The sequence below is a fragment of the Poromitra crassiceps genome (genome assembly GCF_964638095.1).
Source record: "Poromitra crassiceps genome assembly, chromosome: 20".
Lineage (NCBI taxonomy): Eukaryota > Metazoa > Chordata > Actinopteri > Beryciformes > Melamphaidae > Poromitra > Poromitra crassiceps.
In genome coordinates, this window is record NC_139637.1 from 17,634,785 (window position 1) to 17,662,423 (window position 27,639).

General features: G+C 40.2%; 1 protein-coding gene across 1 annotated transcript in view; it reads right to left on the reverse strand.

Annotated features, from left to right (window-relative positions):
• Nucleotides 1-6,869: 6,869 nt before the first annotated feature.
• LOC310794911 (scavenger receptor cysteine-rich type 1 protein M130-like) overlaps nucleotides 6,870-27,639 on the reverse strand; it is a gene marked incomplete at its 5' end in the record, with an annotated part of 31,164 nt that continues 10,394 nt past the window's right edge. Inside the window, 19 exons of the mRNA XM_083656946.1 lie at nucleotides 6,870-7,531; nucleotides 8,931-9,099; nucleotides 10,056-10,217; nucleotides 10,690-10,785; nucleotides 11,608-11,751; nucleotides 11,992-12,154; nucleotides 12,302-12,501; nucleotides 13,364-13,633; nucleotides 15,288-15,617; nucleotides 16,197-16,505; nucleotides 17,007-17,318; nucleotides 17,923-18,234; nucleotides 20,305-20,616; nucleotides 20,892-21,054; nucleotides 22,211-22,386; nucleotides 22,730-22,933; nucleotides 23,204-23,422; nucleotides 23,722-23,829; nucleotides 24,274-24,597. Coding sequence (XP_083513072.1) covers nucleotides 7,513-7,531; nucleotides 8,931-9,099; nucleotides 10,056-10,217; nucleotides 10,690-10,785; nucleotides 11,608-11,751; nucleotides 11,992-12,154; nucleotides 12,302-12,501; nucleotides 13,364-13,633; nucleotides 15,288-15,617; nucleotides 16,197-16,505; nucleotides 17,007-17,318; nucleotides 17,923-18,234; nucleotides 20,305-20,616; nucleotides 20,892-21,054; nucleotides 22,211-22,386; nucleotides 22,730-22,933; nucleotides 23,204-23,422; nucleotides 23,722-23,829; nucleotides 24,274-24,597 — 3,992 coding nt within the window. The 3' untranslated portion in view covers nucleotides 6,870-7,512. The remainder of the gene's footprint in view (nucleotides 7,532-8,930; nucleotides 9,100-10,055; nucleotides 10,218-10,689; nucleotides 10,786-11,607; nucleotides 11,752-11,991; nucleotides 12,155-12,301; nucleotides 12,502-13,363; nucleotides 13,634-15,287; nucleotides 15,618-16,196; nucleotides 16,506-17,006; nucleotides 17,319-17,922; nucleotides 18,235-20,304; nucleotides 20,617-20,891; nucleotides 21,055-22,210; nucleotides 22,387-22,729; nucleotides 22,934-23,203; nucleotides 23,423-23,721; nucleotides 23,830-24,273; nucleotides 24,598-27,639) is intronic.

The following is a 27,639-nucleotide window of genomic DNA, read 5'->3' on the forward strand; positions in this document are numbered from 1 at the left end:
TAACAGAGCTACATGCTGCAGTGTTCTATAATCTATTGTGTCGTAATGCCTTACAGTACTAGCATGCAAACATATACCTGTGTTGTTTACATCATGCAGAAGGGAGCCTGGACTCCTCGGCAGTGTTGGGGGTAACTCATTACAAAAGTAACATATTACATGTAATATATTACTTTTAGCAGTAACTCAGTAATATAACTTATTACTTATAGGATTCCAGTAATATTATACCAGTTACTTTGTCAAGTAACTCAAGTTACAAATTGAGTTAAAAACTATTTTTAATCAAAGCACTTATTTAAAAAAGACAATAATTTCCTAATCAAACTGTGTGTTTTTATGCAAATAACCACTATAGATGATAATAACAAAGGAAAAGAATAACATTTAGAATTTTGGATTGTTCACACTGACTTCAAGGCGGTTGAAATTATTTTTCGGGATGGTTCCCGGGGCGGCCATGTCATTCTGCAGCTGCTGTTCTTTTGGTAAAAGTAATCCAAAAAAGTAGTGTAATAAGTAACAAGTTACTCTACACATAGAGTAATATTGTAAAGTAACTTATTACTTTCAAATGAAAGTAATATGTAGTATATTACATTTTGAAAGTAACTTGCCCAACACTGCTCCTCGCATGCTTGATTTCATAAATGTGTAGGTCTGACATGACTGAAGAGAAGATGATGCTGATGGACCCGGCGTTTTCATCTATGCTTTGGTCTTATTTGAGTCAAACGCAAGGTGTGTTTTCTCGTCGGGTTCTCCAGGGAAAAACAGTGCTGCTCAAATATACACTGAGAGTTACATGCCACTGAATGTCAGTTTCAGCCCCTCTGAGGCTGCTCTGCCTACATACAAAAAATATGTGCTCTATTGTGTGTGAGCCTATACAACACAGTTCTTAAAGCTAATATAATATATTACAATAGCTAGCCTATTGGTGGGAGGATGAGGAGTGTTGCATTTTGCATTGTGAGATATTTGAAAGGGCTCTAATTCTTTTGAGGCTTTCCATTACATTGAGATATAGAATTGAAACTGTTCAGAATATAAGCTGCTGATTGTTTATTAATGTAATTATATATTACCTTTCATTAACTATTGAATATTATACTCAATGCCACTTCCAGGATATTATGATGGTAGATTACTATTATTATTATTGGGGGATGAAGCAGTCATGCTGTTTATTAATTTACTGTATTAAAAAAAAAATGCTTAATACCATCTTGGCATTTGAATGCACGGCATGTTGTCAGTCAGTGTGAAATGGTGAGTCTATTCTTTATGAGTTTAGATGCTGTCAAGCTGGTGCATTTGAACTACCTGTTGTTTAATTTAAATCATACTGATATTCACAACACTTAAAGTTGTATTATTAATGTATGATAGTAATAATCCCCCAAAATGACACTTTTATTACTGCAAAAGTAAAATCTCAATGCATTTTATGATCATTTAAAGCGGTCATTTAATGCTACTAAGAGTGGAATACATTGAGGTTTAGTGATTGACTCAGTGCCACCACAGTCTTTGTAAAGCTTAGCAACGAGAAGATGACCACAATGTTTGCCTTACATGTTAACACAGACCTGTCCACTTCACTGAGTTAACACAGCAAATCAACACAGTCCTATGGCGGCTGTATATTGGTCATCTTTGCTTGCTCAGTGCTTCATAACTCAGCCGGGTCAGTGCTCTGAAGCAAAAACCTGGCCTCAACTGCAAAGCATCTGACATCTGATGGAGAAGCAGAATGATGTGAGATGTAAAGGAAATCAACCAATTTCCTTGCTGGAGTTGTACACTTTTTGTTTTACTTGTAAAAGGAATAAATACAGTATTCATTAAAAGTTCCATAATAATTATTTTAATTAATTAAAAAGACAAATGCGGCAGCAGAATCACCAAGGCAAACCCACTCCAGTCAGCATACCAATTTATCACCGATAAAACATTTGCATTCAATTCACAAAGTTGAAAATCATTGAAATCGAATTAAATACCATTGCTGCACACAGTCCGTGTGACGATTGGCTCGTCTCTGTAAACACTTGTGCTTACTCTATAGGCCACACAAAGTTGTGGTTGTATTTTAAATGTCGTCGTTTATCAAATTGTAAGTATGGTCAAGATGTTGGAGTGGAATAAACATCATGCGCTGTTGGTTTTGTTTCATCCACTCTCTTGGACAGATGTCATCATGTCACATGACCCTCTTTGAAGCCACAGTCACAACCTAAAGTTCTCCCTGTCTCTGCCTCACTCTCTGTTTATCCATCTTCTCACCTACTTCATTGACCTCCTTCAACCTCTTTACATTGAATAATCTCTCGGCATCTGTTGCAGCTGGTCCACACTGGCTGACGTCCAGCTTTTTTTCGGCTGGTCCACACTGACCGACGTCCAGCTTTTGTTCAGCTGGTCCACACTGACCGACGTCCAGCTTTTGTTCAGCTGGTCCACACTGACCGGCGTCCAGTTTTTGTTCAGCTGGTCCACACTGACTGATGTCCAGCTTTTGTCCTGCTAAGGGGTGGCTCTCAGAATGCTACATGCGGGCCTGTGCTGGGCACAGCCACACTTGGCCCAGGGCCTGAGCTCACTTGCCCCCTCATGCTTTGCAGCATATTTAGAGTATTACACTAACCAGGGTCATCTTTCACCTGACCCCCGGGGTCCAGCTGGGCCGGTCCAGGCCGTTCACACCTCCATACACCCAGGCTAAACCCCACAGCAAGCCCCTTGTTTGCATTTGGCTCTCCAACTAGCATGCTGAAGTTTTCACTCGTAAATAATAGGGAAACAGTTTGAGTGCTCGAATGGATTCTGCCGCACTATAGGCATGACACAACGTGTGCATCAATCTCAACAGAACCGAGGGTCAAATAAAACCATGTCGCATGTGAATACTTAACAAGTGAACATTTCAAGTTTTCCACCACATGATTATTTTTCACTTTACTGATATCTCTATGCTGTACTTTCTCGCTAAACTGTAAATAGCCCTTTGTGGTAAACAGTTATTTATGTCATTTCCAGGAAAGTTCATCTGAATCATACATCTTATCATCACAAGATCCAGTGATAAGATGCTCTGCGTGCTATAGATGCAACTGCTGTGAGAGACCGCAGCACCGCCATGGACTTTCCCCTATCTGCATGGTTATATCATGTTTCTACCTGCAGTAACATAAACCACAGTGTTCATAAATCAACGTGCACAGTGATATAACGATACACTGCTTCTTATTTGGCACTAACTGAGTTACAAGATCTCTCCAATGCTCAGTTCACATGTAGCTTTGCCATTCACATTTAGGTACAATATTGCCTCTTTTGTGTACAAGCTCTGTGCAATTAGACTGCAAGCACAAGGGGGGCTTTTTCACAGCAGCCGTTTTGCGTCCAAAAGGCAGGGTAAACACTTAGGTGCAACCCAAACATGAATGCACTCAGTGGAGTCGGAGACCCTCATTAATGTTTGGGTTGCACCTGTGTTTACCCTGCCTTTTAGACACAAAATGGCTGGTGTGGGGGAAAAGGTCAACGTGCATTCTACTTGCTTTGCAACATCTTTACTTATCTGCTTATCATTCATTTTATACACATATATATATATATATATATATATATATATATATATATATATATATATATATATATATATATATATATATATATATATATATATATATATAGGCTATATATATATATAGGCTATATATATATATCTCCTTTCATGTTTGAAGGTAATGGGAGAGGTCCATCATATGATTTGTCACGGCCAAGTGTGCAGGCAGCATGTTATAAAAAACTAACCATACATTAGATGCCATATGTTTCCCATTGGAATTACATGACCCTGCCTGTGACCCCCCCCCCCCACACACACACACACACACACACACAAACACACTCTCTCACACACACACACCCACCCACACCCACACAAACACACACACACACACACACACACACACACACACACACACCCACACCCACACAAACACACACACACACACACACACACCCACACAAACACACACACACACACACACACACACACACACACACACACACACACACACACACACACACACACACACACAGCCTTAGACAAGATAGCAGGGCTTTCTGGATGGCACCATTATACACATGGGAGCACTATTAATAAGACCGCTTGTCTGTTATGGAAAATCACCACAACTGGGCCTTTCTCACAGCCGGGGGCGTGTCTGCCTGTTACCTCCATAAAAAGCCAGCATGGGGCGACGAAATAAACCTTATCATTTTCACAGACTTTCAGATCCACTAACTCACGTGTTTTTTTTTGTTTTGTTTTTATATTTTATTTTCAATTTTTTTAATAGAACAATAAACGAACAAGACAAACAGGCTCAGACACAGGAAAATAAAAATAAAATACATACATCAATGACATTTGGCATCATTAACGTGGTGCTACCAGCTACAAAAGATGCCACTAACTCACGTGTTTGAAATTCTTTTGCCGATGAGCCACAGCAAATTGGTGTTCGCAGTGGAGTGAAGTCAGAGAGTGTTTAGAATGAATCTTTGAAACATGAGGTTATGAACATTTGGCCAAAGGGGTCGGAGTTTGGGCCCAATGCAAGACAAGCTGTTCCTCGTACTTCCCTCGAAAGTTACATCATCCAAAAGATGTAACAGTGATGCTAAAACCAGGGAGCCTGTGGCCAGGAATGATGTAATGACTCAAAGTGAGATCCACATTAACATTATGTTATACGTATGTTTATTGTATTTCTCTTACAGTATCTTACTGTACTTTGCTTTTAACTGTTCGATTAACCAATTTTAGGAGTCTATTACTGTACATCGTTATGTTTATTGGATTTATTTTATTGTATCTTATTGGACTTTGCTTTAAACAGGTGCTTATAATAACATCTAGGGACGGGCATTACAAATTAGCCTTGGGCTGTAAATGCTGTGGTACAGGAGATGTTTTGGTAAACGTTATATGTACGTGTATCTGTCCCTACACAAATACATACAAATATAACGAAATACAGGTGTGTCAGAGGTTCCCTTTAGATCTGGCATTACTGTAACACGTCTCCTAGTACCGACTGTGTCTAGATTACGCACGTCACTTCCTCTCGTAACATAGCATCCTTTAAAAACTGACAGTAAATGCTTTGTCTTGCTTGTGCTCCATCCAGGAGTACACAATCTATTTTTGACCGTATATCATCCGAGTTGCCTGTCACCTATTTAATCTGCTTAAGCTTCCTGGTTATGTATTCTCCCAAGTTTATTTATGTTTCCCTAGTCGCTATAGTGAATTGGAGACGCGTTTACATTTGTTGTTAATGCGGTCAAATCCATCTCTGTCTGACCACCTCCGGATATCAAGATATATTCACTGCATCTTGGGTGATGTATGTACACAAGATTTTATGCATTTTTGCTCAATCCGATCACCCAGGATGCACACAAAATGCCAGGTGGAAAGAGAGTCACGGGTGCCACTGTGAAGATGAAGAGAGAAAGAGTGCTGCATTAGCCTCCGTTGCTAGGTCCCCATTAGCTACGTGTTGAAAAAGTGCTAATCAGTGTACTTATTAGTCATGACACTTTCCCTCAAAACAAATAAAAACATTGGCTCCTCCCCCGCAATGCTGTCAACAACACAGATCACTTTAGATTATAATTCCAAATACATGATCTCGCTTTACAATTTGCGTTTTTCGAGGACTTTGATGTCCCTGTGGCCATGCTGCTGCTGGCTGAGCCCCACTTGGTCTTGCTGTGGAGAAGTGGCCACTAAGATTAAAAGCCCCGAATGAAAATGTGACCACTTTGCCTCATGGCTGGCTCTGTCTACCCTGTGTCTATTTCAGCTTCACCCCTGCAGTGGACGTAATCCTACATCCTGATCCCTGAGCAAGGCCCCTGACAGCGAGGCTGGGTGTGATGTTTACATATCGCACAAGGAGCACAACCTACAAATTAGTCCCTTTGGGTATATCCATGGTTCTGGCCTTTGGCAAAACATGTCCGTCTCGAGCATGTCTGTCAGTGCCTTACGGATGGCCTTACTCATGTTAACATTTGTAGCGAGCAGCTGCTCTCACATGTCTTGACCATTGGGGTGGGGGAGAATGGTACAGTGATTATAAAGAACGTTGAAATGCATGAACATTTTGGACATGGGCAGATTTTGTGTTGCTTTTTGTGTTGTTGGGGTACTACTTGCCGTTGTGTGGCACAACAAAATCCCAATAGTCTAATCATAACCTAAGAGAGGAGACATTAAATTGCATGGTAGAATTTACAGGACGTAAGCTATACTGGTAGCAGACAGCTTCACTATGAATCAGATGAACGTTCAGTAACCTGATGTTGTGTATTCCTCTACAGACCGTCTTGTGTTGGAAATGGCTCATTGTGCTGTGTATCAAACTATAAATGGCAAAAAACATACAGTTTGATACTCAACATCAGAGCAACTTCCAAAGTCCAGGAGTCCCTGAGGAAGATGGGCTACCCAGCTTGGCCTTAGGCTACTATAGTATGGGAGTGTTAACATACAGTAGACACAAATTCTGTGTGAAAGATCCTTGTGTCCAAACACACTGCTATTAACAAATACATGGTTTGCACATCTTGAGAGTACTATGCGCTCATTTAAATGGTTGTTTTTCAAGAGGACAATATCGCTCACTCCCTAACACACTGACCGCTGCACAGTTTGATGTATATACAGTACAATTGTTTTTATAATTACCTACTATTACCTACTAATGGTGTGTACACCAACTGTATATATGAAGGGTAAAATGTGGAGGAAAACGTTGACAAATAAAACAAGCAGACATCTAAAGACTACTTTAATAATTTTCAATGTGTTACTGTACATAAAACATAAAAATGTCAACCCTATGGAGCCATTTTGTTATCAGTGTCTTCTAAAACACCACGAAAGGCTATTGAAGGTGACATCATAATAAACATAATATTTCAAATAATGGCAAATTGGCAATAGAGATTAATAGCTAAGCTTATTCAACTCAAGTAAAACATAGAACATAAAATCAAAGCATGTGGTATTATGATATTGTTAGGTTATCCGCTGCTGTTCTAAACACCACAGACAGCAACTATGGAGGAAATAATACATCTTAATAAAATACTAACATAATACAATCTCAAATATATACATCCAATTTCTTATCAAGTTCTTGTAAAATGTAAAAATAATAATAATACTGAAATACAAAAATACTGCTGAATATAACAAAACTCATATCAATGTAATTGTACATGCGATTGCAGAATATAAGTGCTCATTTCAATAAGTCTCTGCACTAATCCCAATGAACATAAGCACATTTGAACATCTTATAAAAGCCATCAAATGAATATTGTATCAGGCAATAACAGCCATTGTAAATAAAACAAGCATCCTCCTGTGTAAGAAACAAGGAAGTGGAACTTTGCGTGTTGATTGAAGTCCCACAGTTCTCACTCCCATTTTACACGCCTAAAGAGAAAGAACATGCTCAAGTCATGATCAAGTGAACTGATGACAGGCCGACAACACTATAACACACATACAACACAAAATATGTCAAATAAGAGATAAAACCAAATCAGCTTTAGTGGAAATGATACAAAGCAATAATAACTATGTTGTGCACAATCAGTTGTATACAATACATAAGACCCTGGAACAAATTCTATGATATCCTTTTTCTCATTGATGAACTATAAAGAATTATCAATGTTTTTTTATTATGAATTGTTTTTATTACACATTTTATTATTATTATTATTATTATTATTATTATTATTATTATTATTATTATTATTATTAGTATTAGTATTAGTATTAGTATTAATAATTATTTTATCTATGGCTGTGTTCTGAAATCATATCCTTTGCTGTTTGTCTCTTGATAACTGGGACAGTACCTGCCCAATTAGAATTGAAACCAGAGTGGAAAATGAGCTGTGGTTTTGCCTTTGGAGTCATCCAATTGGTTCCACTGTGATAGATCAATTAATCCTAAACATGTGATTGGCCCTCATTTGGAACAGGTATTCAACCCAGGGGTGTGTTCAATCTGCGAAATGGTGTGCACCGTGTGCTACGTTTTCCGGGTTGAATGTCATGTTACCTCGAAACGGTTTGCAATGGTTAGTTGCACAACAGGCTTTGAGGTATGTTCGCCTTTTCTCAATGTTAAGGATCCTTCCTTGGCAGGATGGGTCTTCCTACAGAGGGCAGGCAAGAGTCCTTCCTCGCTGGCTAGGAAAAACCATGGAAGGACCCATCCTGCCGAGGAAGGAGCCTTAACATTGAGAAACGCCGCTTGTCTCCTGTTTCGTGGGTGTGTCAGATGTGTTACCCAATCAGCAGCCAGGTGTTTATAAACCCCTCCATCTAAAGAGGCAGTGTGCACAGCCGTTTTTGTTTTGCTATGTGTTGGCGGGGCTGAACTCCACCCAGAATTGGCTCACATGTCTAAACAAATGATTGGCTCTCATTTCAAATACTGTAGGTATTCAGCCAGGTTTGTGATTGGCTCTAATTTCAAACAGGTGTTCAGCCTGTGTTCAGGGGTGTGTTCAATGTGTTAAACGGTGTGCACCGTGTGATACGTTTTCCAAGTTGAACGTCATGTGTCCTTGAAACAGTGTGCAACGGTGTGCAACAGGCTTTCAGGTATGTTGTCCCTTGTTTAGTGGGCATGTCAGAGGTGTTACCCAATCAGCAGCGATGTATATATAAATCCCGCCATTTAAAGAGGCAGTGTGCACAGTGGATCAAACAAATAGGTGCAACGCTTTCATCACACAGTGTTCAAAGCAACGCCGTTTCCATCTAAATAAACGGTTTACGTGTTGTCAGGGCTGAACTCAACCCGGGTTTGACTCACATGTTTTGGTCAGGCTCCGGGTGGTCAGGCTCCAGGTAGTCATCCTCTGCGTCGTTTCCTGGTTGGGCTTCGGGGCTGCGGTGGACCTCAACTTCAGCCTCCAAGATCTCAGGGCTGGCATCAATGTCATCATAACCCTCCTGAGGGTCTTCCACCTCGTAGGTCACCTCTGTTCAGTAAAGACAAACAGAGACTATGGTTACATGTGATGACATATATGTAGATATTACATGGTGCTTTTGTAATCTTTCACATCATCATTTAAAGTGGTGATGATAGAGAGTGGCAAAATGGCTGAATATGAATTTAAAATATTGGTTGTATTAGTGTGGATGAAATAATGTGTGATACTGTAGTTAGTAATTCATAGCCAGTTTCTATTGTGTTATTACCGTCATCTTTTTTTTCACATTTCAGATATTTAATTTGACTATTACTTGCAATTAAAGTTACTGTGAGAGTGAGAATTTAGAGAATTCTCAGTAGCTGTATATGAGTTATTTTTTTTTACTTGTGAGGAGTGCGACTCAGTGAGGAGTTTCTACTATCTGCGATGAATGCTTTTACGAAGGTTTTAACATGCTGCTGTGCATGTTAACCAGGGTAGGAAATTAGAACTGCCCTTGGAATTGGGGTGACAAGGTTTTTCAATTGCCCCCATAAAATAAAGAGTTTAACACTTTCTGTATTCTAACATTATTCTGTATTTGCAAAGCGTGACTCTAAAATGGCCAGCTAGGCATCCGTACAACCCCTGCCCCTCCTCCTACTAGCGTTATTTAGCTCAGTGACGGGCAGCACAAGCTAGCTGGCCAGATAGTTCACTCATGTTTTTGCCAAGTACATTAATAACATGCCAGACAATCAACAGTGTTGTTGAGATAAGAAATGGGAATCTTTAACTGTGATTGTTTATCAACTTTTCGAAATAAAATACGGTTGGATAAGAGTCACTGATTGGTCTCTCATGCTACATAGGTGGAGCTACGGTGTTTCTCAACATTTGGTCAAATTGCCCTGGAAATGATCCAAAATGCCCCTGAAATATATTTCACAGGGGCAAAAATAGCCCTTGTAAAAAAAAAAAGGTTAATTTAACAGTTATTAAAGTAGTTCAAAACTTCCCTGTACTGTTGATGCCCTCGGCTCCTGAGTGATTGGTGACGGCAGCCTGTCGACCGCTGGCCAGCAGCCCAGGTGCAGCCTTGTCCGCTACTTCAATATCATCATAAGAGGAAGTGCTCCTTGCATCGCTCTGTGTGAACACTGCACTCTCTGATCTGGACCCTGTGTGCCAAACAGCAACAGATCAGTGCAGTAGATACAATAGCATAGGCTACCACAGCCAATTCTCACCAGTGTTGAGTTTGGCAAATACTTTCACATTGTCCTACATTTCATCATAGGGTCATTTTCAAGATTATATGAAAACAATAAATAAATAAATATAAAATATAGAATCAATCCTGTTACTAAAGACAGGTGTACACTTTATGATATATAGGAAACCAGTGCTTATGTTTTTTTTCTGTTTACATCAAGTTTGATATATCACAACTTGCATTGGATTTTCCTATGTACATTTGTGAATGAGAGTTAAGAATTGTAATTGATTTTAATTGGACGAGCATCAAAAACACTGCACCAGCACAATATATCATGTAGGGGTAGAGCATTACACACACCACTTGATTGTTTAAAATGTGTCGCTGCATAAAAAAGGCTTTTGTTACACAGTTAAGTTTATTTGGACACTTACCCCTGTCACTGAAGACTCTCATTTCATTTGCAGTGCTCGCAACATCTTCATAGTCGCCACTTTCAAACGCCACCTCTTTCCTGATTGAAAATCTCGCTAGATAGAGAATAGCATTAGAAATGTACTGATATACATCAGTAGAGCAAGCAACTAACCTATTGCAACTTGTGCAATGAGCACAACGAATGCATGCAAAAAATCTATGTGCTCATAGTATCTGAAGTCAATTGAAAAAACTGCTGCGTGCGTGCGTGCGTGCGTGCGCGCGCACACACACACACACACACACACACACACACACACACACACACACACACACACACACACACACACTGGACTGACAGGGCCTTGACTTCCTGTAACATCTTTGCAACTATTCAGCATCAGGTTCAGAGAAACATTGTTGCTTTAGTTTTTGTTGCAGATGAAAAGTTGAACAAATATAAATGCTGAAAACTTCAGATGGACATGAACGTGACACCATCTCTGAAATGTTTACAGTGGTCAAGGTTTTGTCGGTGTGCAGAAAGACTGGCCTCTTGTGGCTAAATGGTGCCATTAACTCCCTTTACATCAGACTGTCAACATTAAGATGGCTTGTCTTATAATTCACTTAATTTAAATGTTGAACTTGAGTTTAAAGGGTTAATGCATTAGAAGTGATAAAATTGTCAGTTGACAACTTGACATAAAAACTACAAAGTAAAACTGAAACTGACATTCAATCACTTAAATCAGAGGCTTCACATTCAAACACGACAGAATGCTGCAATACACCAAGACAATTATTGGTAAATTATTGAGAATCCAACTGGGCCACTGAGCCAAACAGAATTTTCTATGTTGTTTTGCATCTTTGATTTGAGACTGGTGAATCTCATATGATTAGACGAGACTGTAACAGATGAAGATACTCACATTTGGCGATCTTGAGGATGCGTCCTCGCAAAAAGAGGAAGAGCAAAATCACCAAAATCAGAGAGCCGCCTCCGAGGGAAAGACCCAATATCAATCTGTTGTCGGATTTCTTTGGGGGCTTAACATACTCAGGGATAACATAACCTGAAATCACACACGGTCACATTACTTTTGACATACTTTCAATCACTCAGAGTAGCGTGCCATCTTAAACCAATCAGAAATGGATTTAATGTTAGAAACAAGTTCAGTTTTATGTTATTTAATTATCAGCCAAATAAGATCACAAACTGATCTGTAAGCAAAACAATCATTGATTTGAATGGAATGAATAACTTGAGAATGATTCTGACAGATTTAGAAAATATGAGTCCTTTGCGTTACCGTCACAGTAGATCTCAGCTGGTTTAATGTAATCACAAGGCTTTGGGGGATCTGTGCGTTTGTAGCCAACACAATGTTTTATATCTTTGTGATCTGCAGTGCACTGCAATGTTGTTTCCAACTTTCTCTGCTTCACCGGCATCCAATTTAAACTTTCCTTGTTCTTTTTAACACAGTCATACAACAGAATAGAAAGTTTTGTTTCACAAAAAAAGACAAATTAATTTATCCATTTAAAAATATATATAATATACAAATACATTGGTCAGGGATTCACCAAGAGTTTACACAAGACAACACAAGAGTTTACCTCTTTTGCCATGGTGATATTCACACCATTAAAATCCAAAACCTTTCCACAATTTCCTGGAATCTTTTCACACAGGAGCTCCTTATTATTGGCTGTGAGTGAGGTCGGAGTGGGGACACACACAGGTCCATACTCATCGTCTCCAACTCTGACTTGAATCTGTCCTCCACATGTTTCATTGGTTTTGAATTGGACACTGCCTGTAAAAAAAATGAAGACATCACAACTTCATGGTAAATGGACTGCATTTATATAGCGCTTTTATATAAAGCGGTTTACAATGTGCCTACATTCACCCATTCACACACCGAAGGCGGCCAGCTGCCACGCAGGATGCTGGCACAGCCATCGGGAGCAATTTGGGGTTCAGTGTCTTGCCCAAGGACACTTCGACATGCGGACTGGAGGAGCCGGGGATCGAACCACCGACCTTCTAGTGGACGATGTGCTTTACCTCCTGAGCCACAGCCGCCCCATTTCTTGCAGCTTGGTAAACAGTGTCTACTTCAGATTAATTCATTTCATTTCGGACAGTACTACTGTAGAACAGTAATAACAATGTTACTTTGAAACATTTAACTGAAATTTGACTGAATGAGTAAATGAGTAATTTCTGTTGTCTTTTTTTTAAAGAGCAACATTGAAAAGTACATTTTTACATCAAAAATGAAATTAGGATTTTGTATAAAAAAAATAATCAACCAATTACCCTTTTTGAAATGCTCCCTGCAAATGATACATTCATGGGTCATTTTAAGCCATAGGTCTTCGGAAGGCTTCCATTTTATGATAAATCAATCAATCAATCAATAATCAATCAATCAATCAATCTTACTAACATACAACCAGGAGTAATAAATACTTAAATACTATGTTAATACATTCTGTAGAAAGCAGCAGCAGGGGAACACAAAGGTGTTGCGACACTGAAAAGTGTTTGCAGCTAAAATGTGTGTTCTTGAGTGCAATCATTTCTTTTGCTTGATGACCCACCTTGCCTGTTTGATGCTTTAAAGGTGGATCTTATACCAAATAGCTTAGCTAATGGCTCTTCTCACTCACCTGTACAGTGAACAGACACCAATCTTTTTTCACACGTTCCTGTGGTTCTCATGCACTGCCCAAGTTTGCCCTCGTCTCCCTCACAGCTGACATAGACAGAGCGACGGCCCGTAGTGGAAGATTCCTTAAAACCGATGGCGTTGCTACACGTTGGCGTTTGCTCTTGACACACTATTTTCGAATGTTTGTCGTCCCAGTTACTAGCGCACACCCCAACACCGTCAATCTGCACCTCACCATGACACGTGCGTGAAAGGCTGACCTTGGGTTCTAGGAAGGAAAACAATGAGAAAACAAGAAATTAAAATTCATCTACAATAAAGGAGCAAAGAATATGCTGTTTAATCCTTTGTGAGGACAATCTGCTCGGATAACTCTTATCTGGGTCACAAAATGTAGAACTGTGTTTATTCTCATGCAAATGAAGCTGAGGTGGTTTCTGATGTTTTACTGAGGCCACTAGATATATGATCAAGTCTGCGTAGATGACACCACATTGAAGGAATGGTATATGGCTTTCAATTTGCACCACACTGTCGAGAAGGGACAGGCAACCATGTGTCACGGTGCCATGGAGGGCTGAGTGTATGCAGGTTTTTATTCAACCAACACCATGAGCACACCTTCAACCAGGAGAACTAATCAATGAAATCAATAGTTTCTGATGAACACACCTTCAACGAGGAGAACGAATCAGTGAAATCAATAGTTTCTGATGAACACACCTTCAACCAGGAGAACGAATCAGTGAAATCAATAGTTTCTGGTTGGAAGCGACTGCGTTTCTAAATGTGTAATTTATTCATCATCTCAACAACAATCTGGGCAGCCAGAGTCCATCAGTCTGACGACGACTAATATGACAGACGGCTGGTATTTCAGGGTTTCCTGTGTAGGGCGGACGTCTGCACCAAGACTTCACATTCCAACACTGTTTACAACAAAGTCTCATGCAGTTCTCTGTTCATAGAGATGAACCATAATGTCATCATCTGGATCTGAAACACCTACAAAAAGTCTGTTCATAGAGATGAACCGTAATGTCATCATCTGGATCTAAAACACCTACAAAAAGTCTGTTCATAGAGATGAACCGTAATGTCATCTGGATCTAAAACACCTACAAAAAGTCTGTTCATAGAGATGAACTGTAATGTCATCATCTGGATCTAAAACACCTACAAAAAGTCTCCATTGATCAAATCCAACTCCATTCTGACGTCACTCAGACTGTAAACAATGACCGCGGTGCACGGAAGCGGAAGTCTTGGGGCAGATTTCCTCAGCCCGCTGTCTGTCCCAGAGTCTTAGTAGTTGTCAGACTGCGTTCCCAGATTGATCTCAACAGAATTAAATTCACGTGATCTCATTATTTTCAGTTTTTTGACTAGCGATCATTTTTGCCACTGATCCATCTGTTTCATTTTGTGTTTATAAAATGCCAGCTTCATAGCTACAGTGGCTATATTTAATTAACCATCACCATCTTGTAAACACATCTGATTGACACATCAGCTAATGTATATAGTATATATATACATACATACACAAAAACTATTATACTATATAGTATCTGGTAGTTGTATCTAGCATCAGTTGCTTTGTTAATTAGCCTGCTGGCCTGTCAGCTATACCTGTCTTGGAGCTAGAGCTAAAGACAAGACACTTTACTGTGTCACAATAATCTATATTTGGAATCAAATCTACATTATCAGACTGTTCACTTTTACTTATGTTAATGTTAATGAATTTACCTACACCCACCACCATACAATCTTAGGTAGCCTATATTTCCTTCCATGCCTAGTTTTTATATATTTGAGTTGTAGCCTATTTGTGCACAGCTGGCGCCAGATGTGATTTGTGCAAAGCCTCTATATTAATTGGTCAGCATACTTTAGTTTGCAGTGATCATGTGTTTTACCTTGACAGGTGACATACAGCTGCTCGTTCAGTGAGGGTTTTCTGTCGCGTTCACAGTCCCAGATGTTTCCCGGACCATTCACCTGTTCACCTGGACCACCTACTTTTGTAACATTACTACAGTCAAAACTTTTGGGCCACATAGTGCCCTTCATCAGTGTTGTGGACTTCTTTGATCGAAATTTGCCACAGTTCAGATCCTGGCAAAGTCTCTCCCCCTCTTTATCTGTCCAGCCTTCACTGGAAACAGGAACGGTTCCTCCCTTGCTGGAAACATACACATCTCCCTCACAGCCCTTTCCAGCCAGGACCAGTTTCATCTTCTGCCAGCCTAAGACAAGAAGCAGCAGAGAAAGAAATATTCACAGAGTCTGAGGGAATAATACATCTCACAAAATGTTGTTAAGAATTCTGAAAGATTACATGTTGTGGACAATGTAAAGGTTATGTTGCTCCACCATGGAAGGATGATGTAACAATAGCACAAATTGGACTTGCCATTTCCACTGGTCTGTCATGTGAAAATACTAATGGTTAAGTTTAGGCAAGTAAAACAACTTCAATTAAAGGTTAGGGGTTAACGTTAGGTATGGTCAAGCTTTAATAAACACTTAAAACGAAAACTTCACTCCGAGAAAGAAAACGGTCACAAAAGTTGGAAATTGAACTGGAGTCGTCAAGTTGAAGTTGAAGGCAAATATCTGCAAATGTCAAATCACTTCCTGTTTCTAGTCGTGTTTCCTTCATGTAAACTTTTCATGGTGGAGAAACATATTTTTCTCTCACTATATTAGCAGATGGAGCATGTTCTCTGCTATTTATGACACCCTGCTCAGACCAGGCTGAGCACTATAGTGTTAATGAAGACATTTTGAGGGTGAGCAATATGGGACCATACCAAGGCACTTACCAGAGCACTGGAGACCACCAGCACCAGCAGCATCGCAAGAGGAGGACTGGGTAGCAGCACTACATGCTGCTAATGACAGGCTGTTGGCATCACATGTCAGGCCTGACACGTAAGGTTTGACTGGTGGAGGTCCAAAGAAATCGAGCACTTTGACAGCCTCTCCACAGTCCAGCTCTCTACAGATGGTGTTTTGGACATTGCCGTTTGCCAGAACTTTTTTACAGACTGGGAGCCACTTGCCTTGATTGTGCATCTCCAGATTTCCAGAACATTTACTTCTGGAAACCTGGAATCTGGCCTTGAGACTACCTGCATCAAAACAATGTTAATTACAGAGTTAAAACCATTCTGTGGAATCTACTCAGGCAGGCCCACACATACACCCACACAAAAACTAGATGTCACAATTGTGTGAGTGATTATATTAGTATTAATTTCCCTTGGTTTATATTGTATTATGTACTGTAATTTCAGCAATATCATTAGTATTCATATTATATTACAGTAGTATAACAATTTCATTAGTTTGGTTTCTTCTTCCACCCTACCAAAATGTAATTCTGGGGGGAAAACTGAGCTTGTAATTTAGTATTTTTTTGGGCATGAAAATTGTCAACTTGAAAGATAAACAGTGCCTATGTGTGAAATATAGATCTCAATATTGGCCTTCAAAAGCCCATTTTATTTGAATCCTACAATACACTGGTAGTAAGTGATAAATCAGTATAGGGAGCTACAGGGGGACCTGACATTTTGATTTTTTTTTTATATTTTGCTGTTATTAGTCATGTTTTTCAAAGTGTCAGTTACCTGAGCAAGCCACATAGACTGGGTTGTTAGTACAGTACTTATTGTCACGGTTTATGACAATGTTGCTCTCGTTCAGGTTGGTGGTCAGCCGCGTAGTGTGCAAACTACTGATGGTGACTGATGGTTTCGGTTTGTTCGCGTTCGATGGAAAAGATTGAATCTTGTTCCCACAGCCCAGGTTTTCACACAGCAACGTAGACTTGGCATCTGACTCTGTCCAGGTATCTGCACACACACCACCACACTGGCTTCCTTCCGGACACACTACCACGTTCCCCCAACAGTCGTGTTCCAGCTTCACTGTAATGTTCCCTGTTGAGTCAATCAAACACTAAATAGCAAAAAGGGTCTTCTGACTCAGCAGATTATTGGTTTCAGAATGAAGGCAAAGGAGAAACAAGGGAATTGTGTCATCCCCCATTAAAAGATAGAAGTTTGGTTACATTCAAAATAGTAATGGTGCCCCCATCAGGTCAATCAGTGTATTTGGGGTGGGTGGGGGGGGGGTCGTCTGAACTGTGTCCGGGGGCCCCCACCCAAACTGGGTTCCCACAGTAAGACCTGGTCATTTCCACCACTGTCACTGTCTAATCCCCCCCCGCCCACACACACACACCGTTTATACCCCCCATGTGAAGCATAAAATGTGAGGGGTATTTCCCCTCAAATTGCAAAATAAAATTTTAGCCCTGTGCTCTAGAAGCTTTTCGTTATATTTAAAATTTAAGACGTAAAATACATTCTTATCATTTTCTGAATTTGTGTGTAAATAGACACATGAGCTATTTACACCCGGGTACAAACAACCACACGGTCTATTTACACCCGGCTGTAAATAGTACCATTCGCTATTTACACGGGTGCAAATAGCTTCTGCCTAAAACAAAACAACATATTCAAAAATGTGTTACATTACCTGAACATTTCACAAAAGCAATGCTGTCATTGGATGCAGCTCCAGTGTATTTTGGGCAGTCAGTGAGAGATGTATCGTTGGATGAGCAGTTGTAAGAATCAGGGAAAACACTTAGAGCACTAGGAGAGATAGAGTTATAGTTTACAACATTCCCACAGTGCATCTGTTGACACACCACGTTGGCGGCCTCGTTGTTCCATGTCTCGCTGGACCCTGAGAGCCAGTAGGTCTTCTCCTCCTTCTTCCACTCTATCCCCACTTTGCCAGAACAGGACCGAACAGGATCATCCTTCAGAAACACCACCTTGTGCTCTGACCGAGGTGGGTGGGATAGCAGCAAAGAGAGACAGAAAAGAGGTGGTTAAAATAATTTTAATGGATGCATTTACAGATGAACAAGGATCAATCTTAAGCTTAAATTTACTGCTGCTTTTTCATGTTTCTAAGATGCAAATCATGGACCTCACTCACTCACTGTTGGCCTATCTGACCCCTAGTGGCCTTTAGGAGGCATGACAATGTCTACTGACAAGTGACAACACACTGAAGCAGGATCATTGGCTCCTCTCTGCAACACTGCTGAACGGTGTCAGCTGCTTCACATCTGTGACACTGTGTCCTTGTTTCACAGTGAAACAGTGATATCTTACTTTTATAGAGAAACAGTAACTCTGGAGTTCTTTCAATGACTTCTTTGCAAGAACCATGTCAAAATGTGTCATCTGTCGATTTTGGTGCTGTAATTCTAAAATATTTTCTTTTGAGTGTAATAGTGTACCATACTTTTTTTTTAATTACTCTATTAATATCTCTGGTAAGTAATAGGGTACTGGAGTCTTACTTGAGTCAAATTATTTCAGTACTCTTGCAGCTGGCAATGAAATGAATATACAGTATCTGTTTTAATAGTTTGTATGGAATAGGTTGCCAAACTGCAAGGAATTAAGTGAATTTCTTTTCCTTTTCTTACAGTTTACGTTAATAACTGTGCAATAAGCTTGTAATGATTGTTGTGCAACTACTGTACCAAAGCATTGCTTATTTAGATCTATAAACAACTGTGCAATATCTTACCTACAGTATATAGCCTGTTTACAATCCAGTGTTGTTTACATATACTTAGGTTATACATAGGTATTATTCTCCTATATACATGGTCACTTTACATCTTACTATTGTATTGTATATAATGTAATTAGCAGCCAGCTTATGCGCCTTTGACTGATGTGCTTTTCTTTTTTCTTTTCCCCCTTGTAAGTACATTGAGAGCACCTTGTAACATTGAGAGCACCTTGTAAGTACATTGAGAGCACCTTGTAAGTACATTGAGAGCACCTTGTAAGTACATTGAGAGCACCTTGTAAGTACATTGAGAGCACATTGTAAGTACATTGAGAGCACCTTGTAAGTACATTGAGAGCACCTTGTAAGTACATTGAGAGCACCTTGTAAGTACATTGAGAGCCCCTTGTAAGTACATTGAGAGCACATTGTAAGTACATTGAGAGCACCTTGTAAGTACATTGAGAGCACCTTCTAAGTACATTGAGAGCCCCTTGTAAGTACATTGAGAGCACATTGTATGTACATTGAGAGCACCTTGTAAGTACATTGAGAGCACCGTATCCACCTTATTTTTGAATGCCCCACTGTAAAAAAGAAGCGTGGGTACAAGGTCCGGTTTAACGTGACTCATTGTTGCCGCTTGCCATTTCCTTTGTTATACTCTGGCTGCAGACCCGAATTATGAACCGGAAGCTGGAGCACGTTATAAAAGTTATAAATATAGTCACGTTATAAACAACTAACCAACGCTGGAGGTCCGTATGGAAACTCGAAATGTGTGTTACTCGAAATGGTTAAAAGTTAAATCAATTTGGTGGCGTTTTACTGCCATGTAACATAGCTAGCTAGGCGCTAACATTAGCCACAGTTAGTAGCCGACTACCCACAATGCATTACGTTATCCCAGCACCCGAACGACACGGCTGTAGAGCAGAATGGCTCTGCTGTAAAAGGGTAAAATCCTCATAGACGCTTTTTTTGTCAGGGCTGGGGGGTTATCTAAATTGGTTACACCGGAAATAGAACCCATACTTAATGTAAGGCAAAATGGCCGCCAAAAATAAGGTGGATACCGGAGTCAAATTCCTTGTCTGTCTACATACTTGGCCAATAAAGCTGATTCTGATTCTGATTCAGTTTCCACTGAAACAACCTGAGAAATATGAAGGCCATTTTCAGGATCAGTTGAGTCACTTTTATCCTGCATCTCTAATCTAGCGTACACAGATAGCCTATAGATGGAAATGAAGATTGAGAGAAATCGTGAGACATTCAGGGAGACAGATGGCTAGACAGACAAACAGAGAAAATATTCACCTTCGCAGGTGATTTCCACTGTCTTCGTCTGAGAGGTGAGTGGAGACGTATTTGTGAAACAATCAGAAATATTAATGGCATTGGCTTGGCAAGTCAATCTTTTATCCAGAAATGGGACTGATCCTGAACCTTGGGAGAATTTGTCAGAAGAGTCTTTTGCATTCCCACATTTCAGGAAATTGCAGACCTTATTTGAATCAGTCCATCTGTCATTGCGAACCCTTTTCCACTGGCCTTTATGGTTTATCTCCACTCTCCCGGCACATTTTCCTAGACCGTCTGACAAATGCACTTCCTCGTTTGTCAGACTCGCTGTACAATGACAGAGAGAGATTTGATAACAAAATGAGAAACACCGAACCATCAACTGCATGCATTTGGGCAGATACAACTACTTATAATTGTTATCACGTAACCAGTTCTCATCTAACTCAACTTTCTAAGCAATGCTTTAATTGTTGTTCTGGTTTGAACTTGCTGCTGCCATCTTAGCCAGATCTCTGTTGTAAAATAGATTATACTTCATAACAGGACAAGAAAGGACATTACTGCAGCATAATGATGATGTGTTTAGGTCTCTATCTCACCTGCACAGACTACGTATGCGATGAATGGGCATGAGAACTCTTTGTTGTCATGGGTATGCTTGGCCTTACAGTGCCACAGTGAAGCCTCGTTGCCAGAGCACTTCACATGGTCCAGTATCCCTTTGCTGCCTCGTCCTTTGTCAGGGGTTGTAGCTTCAATCAACTATAGAGGAAAACATTGAAGTCTGAATACTCATACTATATTAACGCCGTGAGCTACTATTTTACTCATACTCAATATTCATGACAGAGGACATTTTGATGAAAATGTAAAACGTTAAGTATTTGACATTCTGAAAATGATGTTCTCAAGAAAGCTTTTGGATAATTGAAATGTCTAAATAACCAGCACTTGTTAAGCCCAGTTCACACCACTGATTCACAATGCAACAAAACTGTTCTAGAACAAAGTTGCAGTGGTCTGAACAGACCCATCTCACTTCGACTCCAGCCTATTACTATTAGTAGCCAGCGTTGCGTGGCAAGCAGTTGCACGTTTGTTGCATTTTAATTTCCTTGATTGCACTATTTTATACAAGATATTATTGTGTGTTGTTGTTTATTCTGTTTTATTATTTGTGCATTCTGTTTTTATTGTAAAGCACTTTGTAACTGTTTTGAAAAGTGCTATATAAATAAACTTGATGATGATGATTATTATCATCGTTATTAGTATTATTATTATTAATAATAATAATAATAATAATAATAATAATTTAGGATTTCGAGTAAGTACTCTTTCACCCCAGATCTTGAAACAGTATTTTCTGTTCAGGTCAGAACTAAAGTTGTAATGACACCAATGAACCCTGTTTACTTCAGACTATCTATCTAATGCAGGGGTGGGCAACTGGTGGCCCCTAAATGGGGACCCACGGGGGGGGGGGGGGGGGGGGGTGGATTCTCTATCCTAGCTCATACAGAAGCCCTCCTCTCGCCTCAAGAGGAGCATCATATTACAATGGAGTCATACACCAAAGTACTTGCCATGCATGCCATTTGCTAAATAACGTATCTTGTTAAACCTCCCGACCGGTCTCTCATGATTGAAATATAGGGGACAAAATGGTCCAAAAAGCTAAAGGTGTACGATGAATTAAAGTGTTCCGGGGGTTAACAAAAAGAGCATAAGTAAATGTATTAAAAGAAAAACATCAGCATAAGGCTGCAGAAGCAACTTTTTTATTTTTGGGCCCCCCGATCCAGGGCCTGGGGACAACTGGGACAACCGCCCCCCGCCTCAAGTCGAGCAGTCATTTCTTCCATTTAAATGCCACACAAACTTGACATGGACATTCACAAGAAATAATGAAACTCACCTTCCCACAGCCGAGCTCACGGCAAACCATTTCTCCATTCTTTTGACTGATTCCATTCCCATTCCATTCATTTGAATTTGACACACACACAGGCGACAGGGTGCCAGAACGATTAACATGGACTTCACCATAACAGCTCCTTTTCTCATCATTGGTCAGAATTATACTGACTTTCTCTGTTGAAAGAAAGAATTGAAAGAACTGAACATGGTACTATAATAAATAGGTACTATAATAAATATATATATATATATATAAAATATATAAACGTACTATAATAGTGTGTGTAGCAGGCTGCACTGAATTAAAAAAATAAATACCAATTCCAAACTCATTTAACATAATAATAAACAATGTCGGCTCTTTTGTGTAATTTTTCAGAACACAGAAATGAAAGAATGAATGTAAGACCAGACCATAATCCTCAAGTTGTTTTTCATTTTGAAAAATAAATCAACCTAATAGTTGCTATAGGAGGGTGTGAAAATGATGCAGTTGGATATGAATAAGTTGCATTACCTGAGCATGTCAGTTTCACATGTTGGTCTCTGTCACAGGTGCCTTTGGTACCACAGTGCATCTGTCTGCACCAGAGATCAGAGTCAGAGTCTGTTACGTTGCAGGGAAAAGGACTCCAAACGACATTGTTGTTCTCCTCTGTTTCCTTCTCCAAAGTCCCAGCACAGGCGTTGTCCCCATCTCGCAGCTGCAAGCGCTGATGCTCTGTTTAAAATAAACCATTTTATTAATTAACTGACATGTTGCTAGTTAGTTATTATACTCTCTCTGTGTGTGTGTGTGTGTGTGTGTGTGTGTGTGTGTGTGTGTGTGTGTGTGTGTGTGTGATCTGTTGTGTAGAGTATGTGCCTGAGTCAATGTGCAAGCATGTATACATTCCTGTGTTTATGCTGTACCACACCACTGTACATGTGGCAAGACCTAAACAGAACATATCAATGCAGTGAGAGAAAATAAATAAATGAAACAACTTACTGGAGCAGATGACAGAAGCAAACTGTTTGTTTTGGCAACCTGAACGTGAAGGTGATGGAGGTGCACAGTGCCAGAGATGCTCTTCACGATCATCAGTACAGTGGACAGATAGGGTATTCTTGATGGGATTCATTGGAGTCATGATGTCAGCATCAGGAATCTCCTTGGCGGGGCCACATTTGAGACTTTTGCACACAAAGTTGGCTGCACGCTGTTTTTCTTTATGCCAGAAAAAAAACATACATTACAGAGTAAATATGGATGTAAATAAATACATTTTGATGTTGTTACAACTAGAACTTCTAGTACGTATTTCTCAAGGATCTTATATCAGTGTGTTTGGTTTTCATGGATTCTTGTCAGATTTTGTCTGTGACTTCGGACCCCACCCTCCTGAGGCAAACCTCTGAAATCATAGGACTTTTCCTTCGAGTGCAGACATCTTCCACTTACTGTACTACCATCAGAAAGACTATATACAACATACTGTGTGTATACAACATGGAGATAACGCTTACCCCAATTCTGTCTACATACGTAGCCTTCAGAAGTTGTCCCATCTATAGTCGTGGTGTACTGGACAGCTCCAGCACATGTGAATTCATCCAAAGTAAAATCGATCTTACCTAGAAGAGCAAGAAAAGGTAAGAGCCAAATTACAGTAAAAATGTGCTGCTCTAAAACATCAAACAACCACAAAATAATAAAAATAATGATACTAAAACTAATAACACTAGTAATGGTGGCAACAACAACAACAACAACAACAACATAATAATAATAATGATAATAATAATAATGATAATAATGATAATAATAATAATGATAATAATAATAATGATAATAATAATAATGATAATAATGATAATAATAATAATGTCATATCAATCACACCTTTTTCATTACATTTTGATTCATCATTACCATTGCTTTTAGCACACACATTTTGAATTGGGTGAATTTTTGAAGGAATACTACAAAAATGCCTACAGTAGCAAATATGTCACAAATTATAAAGAAAATATATTTCTTCTTTAGCTCCAACAATAGAGATTAAAGTGCAGTCTTACCAGAACATGTAATCTTTTTCAAGCTGCCCGTGTATTCACTGATGCCCCAGCCAGGACTGGGACAGTCCCACAGCTTCTTCTCAGACCCAGTGCAGTTCAGCTCATTGAGCCAGGCCTTGGTAGTTATCTTATCTGGGGGTCGGGGGATGTTCCTGCTCATGGAGTTGTTAAACCTCCCACAGCCAATGTGCCGGCACACCACCTCAGAGTTCTTCTCGTCCCATCCGGTATCTCCCACAATGCGCCATTCTTTATTATGGTAGATTTCAATGTAGCCCTCACATGGGTTCCCTTCACCTCCCTTAAGGATCAGCCTGTTGTCACCTGGTTAGATTACGTTTATTAAGTTGATCATTCTCAATATTTTTATTTTCACAATAACAAGGCAATACATGCACAGAACACACAAAGACACAAGACAAGATATACCGAAAACCATAACACCACCAGAGCACATCACAGGTACAGGTATACATACATACACGCGCGCGCACACCACAGGTACAGGTATACATACATACACGCGCGCGCACACCACAGGTACAGGTATACATACATACACGCGCGCGCACGCACGCACACACACACACACACACACACACACACAGACACACACACACACACACACACACACACACACACACACACACACACACACACACACACACACACACACACACACAAATCAGCAAACCCAATTAGTTTATGAGGTGGTTCGTGCACACTAAATTTACATCCAGACTTATCACTCTTGGGGACCAGTCCCTTACAAACTCCTTGCGAGTACCTCCCAATACATGTGATAGTCTCTCTAATAGCAAGATGGACATACGTTTTTCATACCATATTAAAATATCCGGGGACTCTTCGTCCAGCCATTTTTGCAATATTATAAGCCATGCAGCGTACAAAGCGATTCTAAGAATATATACCAGCGGTGGGCAACATTTTTTTCCAGAGGGCCATACTGACATACATCAAGTAAGCGAAAGGCTACACATTGGACATCATACCTGCCAACACTCCTGGGGCCGGTTGCACCAACTGGTCTTAACTATGCCTGGTCGTAACTCCTACGTCGGTCTTAGTTAAGACCAGTCTTTAGAGTGGATTTATGCCTGTTGCACCAACAGGGCTTACGTCTGGTCTTAACTACGCCGGTCGTAGCAATGCGCGTCCATGTGAATTGCCAGGGAATGCAGCACCCTGATTGGATGATGTTGCAAAAATGTGCCTCGCGAGTCGTCGCGACCTGCTTGGAGCGTCACTGTGCCACTACGCTCTATCAGCCACTACTGTAAGTGCATCACTACACCCTCCCTCCTCCCACCCTCCCTCGCTCCGGGGGGAAAATGGCGGCGATTGAGCCAGACAGACAGTCTGAATGAAATTGAATGTAACGTTCCCAATTCTATGTATAAAATTATAAAAAATTAACGGCAACATTTGGGAAGGCTAAGCCACACAACTAGTTCGTTATAATCTAACATGATGCTTCAAAGACGGAGAACTGGCTGTGTTACGACGATGACGGTAAGGACTCAACAAGGTCTCCGCGGAGATCTCTGTTACAGGCAGGCGCTACGCCTCCTCCTCACCAGTCGTAAGAGTTACGACTAGGCTTAGTGAAAATAAGGCTTAAGCCGTCTTGGGCGTAGCTGTTAGGTCGTAAAGTTACGACCAACTTAGCTTAAGACCAGTGTAAGACCAGTTGGTGCAACTGGCCCTTTACAGGAGTCTCCCTATTTTTAACCCTCTCTCCCGTTGTGATTGATAATTTCTTGTATAATAGTGATACAAATCCAATGGCTGTAGCAGATGAGATTTATTAACATAATTCTGCCTTCTATTGAGTTTTTGGTCGTTGTTTTGTTTTTCTTTGAGGACCTTGGGGGCCGGATAGAGATGGTCCAGGGGCCAGGTCCGGCCCTGGAGCCGCATTTTGCCCATGTGTGATATATACTGTGCCGGCCTTCATAATTAGAGTCTAATCCCAGTATCAAATTATATGTATTTATAGGTATTTCTATCCCAAATATTTTATTAATCTTGCTTTGGATTGCAAGAAATTTGCAATTTTTGGGCACAACCAATATACAGCAGCTATTTTTACATTTCAGACATAATGAAGAGCACATAGGATCATATTTACAACGATAGTTGGGGTTACATGTAGGGGTGCACCGATCGATCTGCACGCAATCTGTATCGGCCGATTTGGACCTCAAATATGTGATCTGCTGTTTCCGATATTCCTTTAATTTTGCCGATCGCATAGCCGATCATGCTGCACGTGAGAAACATGAGGCAGCCCATTTTCATGTCTTCAATGTCTATCGTTTAACTTTCATATTTGTGCTCTAACGTTTATATCATTGTGTTGCAAAGCACACGCTTTGCTTTCATCAGTGTACTCACCTCCATGCACACACCGCACCAGACTGTCAACACACCCCTTGCGTCTTTGAATCACACAAATCAGCTGGTGATTACAGCAGACTCAGCAGATAAATTACCTCCAGTCCTCCCGCCTACCGAGGCATTTGCATGCTGTTAAATCCGTGTGTATTAAAGTCCCAGATTAACGTGGTAGTCGGGGTAGTGCACGCGCACACACAGACAATTTCCACGCAAGCATTGATGTTCCCGCGGGCACTTTGAAGGAAGCGAAAGTGTGCTGCTATGTGGATGTGCGCTCCATTCAGACGGATGCGCTAATTAATGCCACTACTCAGATGGAGTTTAGCTCGTGTGTAGCTTGTGATTCTGTTGTTTCTCCCGTCATGTAACCCTGTCACCATTATGTAGATCGCACTCATAGTGCTGCTAATTATAACACTGTAACTCGGCCTCGATGGGCGGGTCGTTTTGATGTTCGTTCGATGCGGATCCCAATGTATGACGGTTATTGTGCATAACCCCGGTTCTATGAGTGGGAGCTCTTTGGCTTTAGTCATGGTTCAAGACTGGTGTTTAAGAGTAACTGACTTACAGTTTACCTAATTATCATTTATATATTATTAGTTGTTAATTATCACTATAATTGGCCTATATAACAGCAAGCTTGGTTACTGACCTGTTTGTATATTTTATTGCCTCCTTTTTCCAGACCACACACAATCCTACTATTCCTGTCATAATGCTGTAAAAAGCCTATACTGCTGTACTGTACTGAAGAGAACTGACAACTAAACGGTTGAACTCCCATCTGTCTCATGTTGGCAGTTTCCTTTAGCCTACAAAATATAAAATAAATATATATATATATATCGGTGATCGGTAATCGGTAATCGGTGATCGGTCGATGATCGGTTGGGCAGATATTTCTCATAGGTGATCGGCAATCGGTGATCGGTGGCAAAAAAC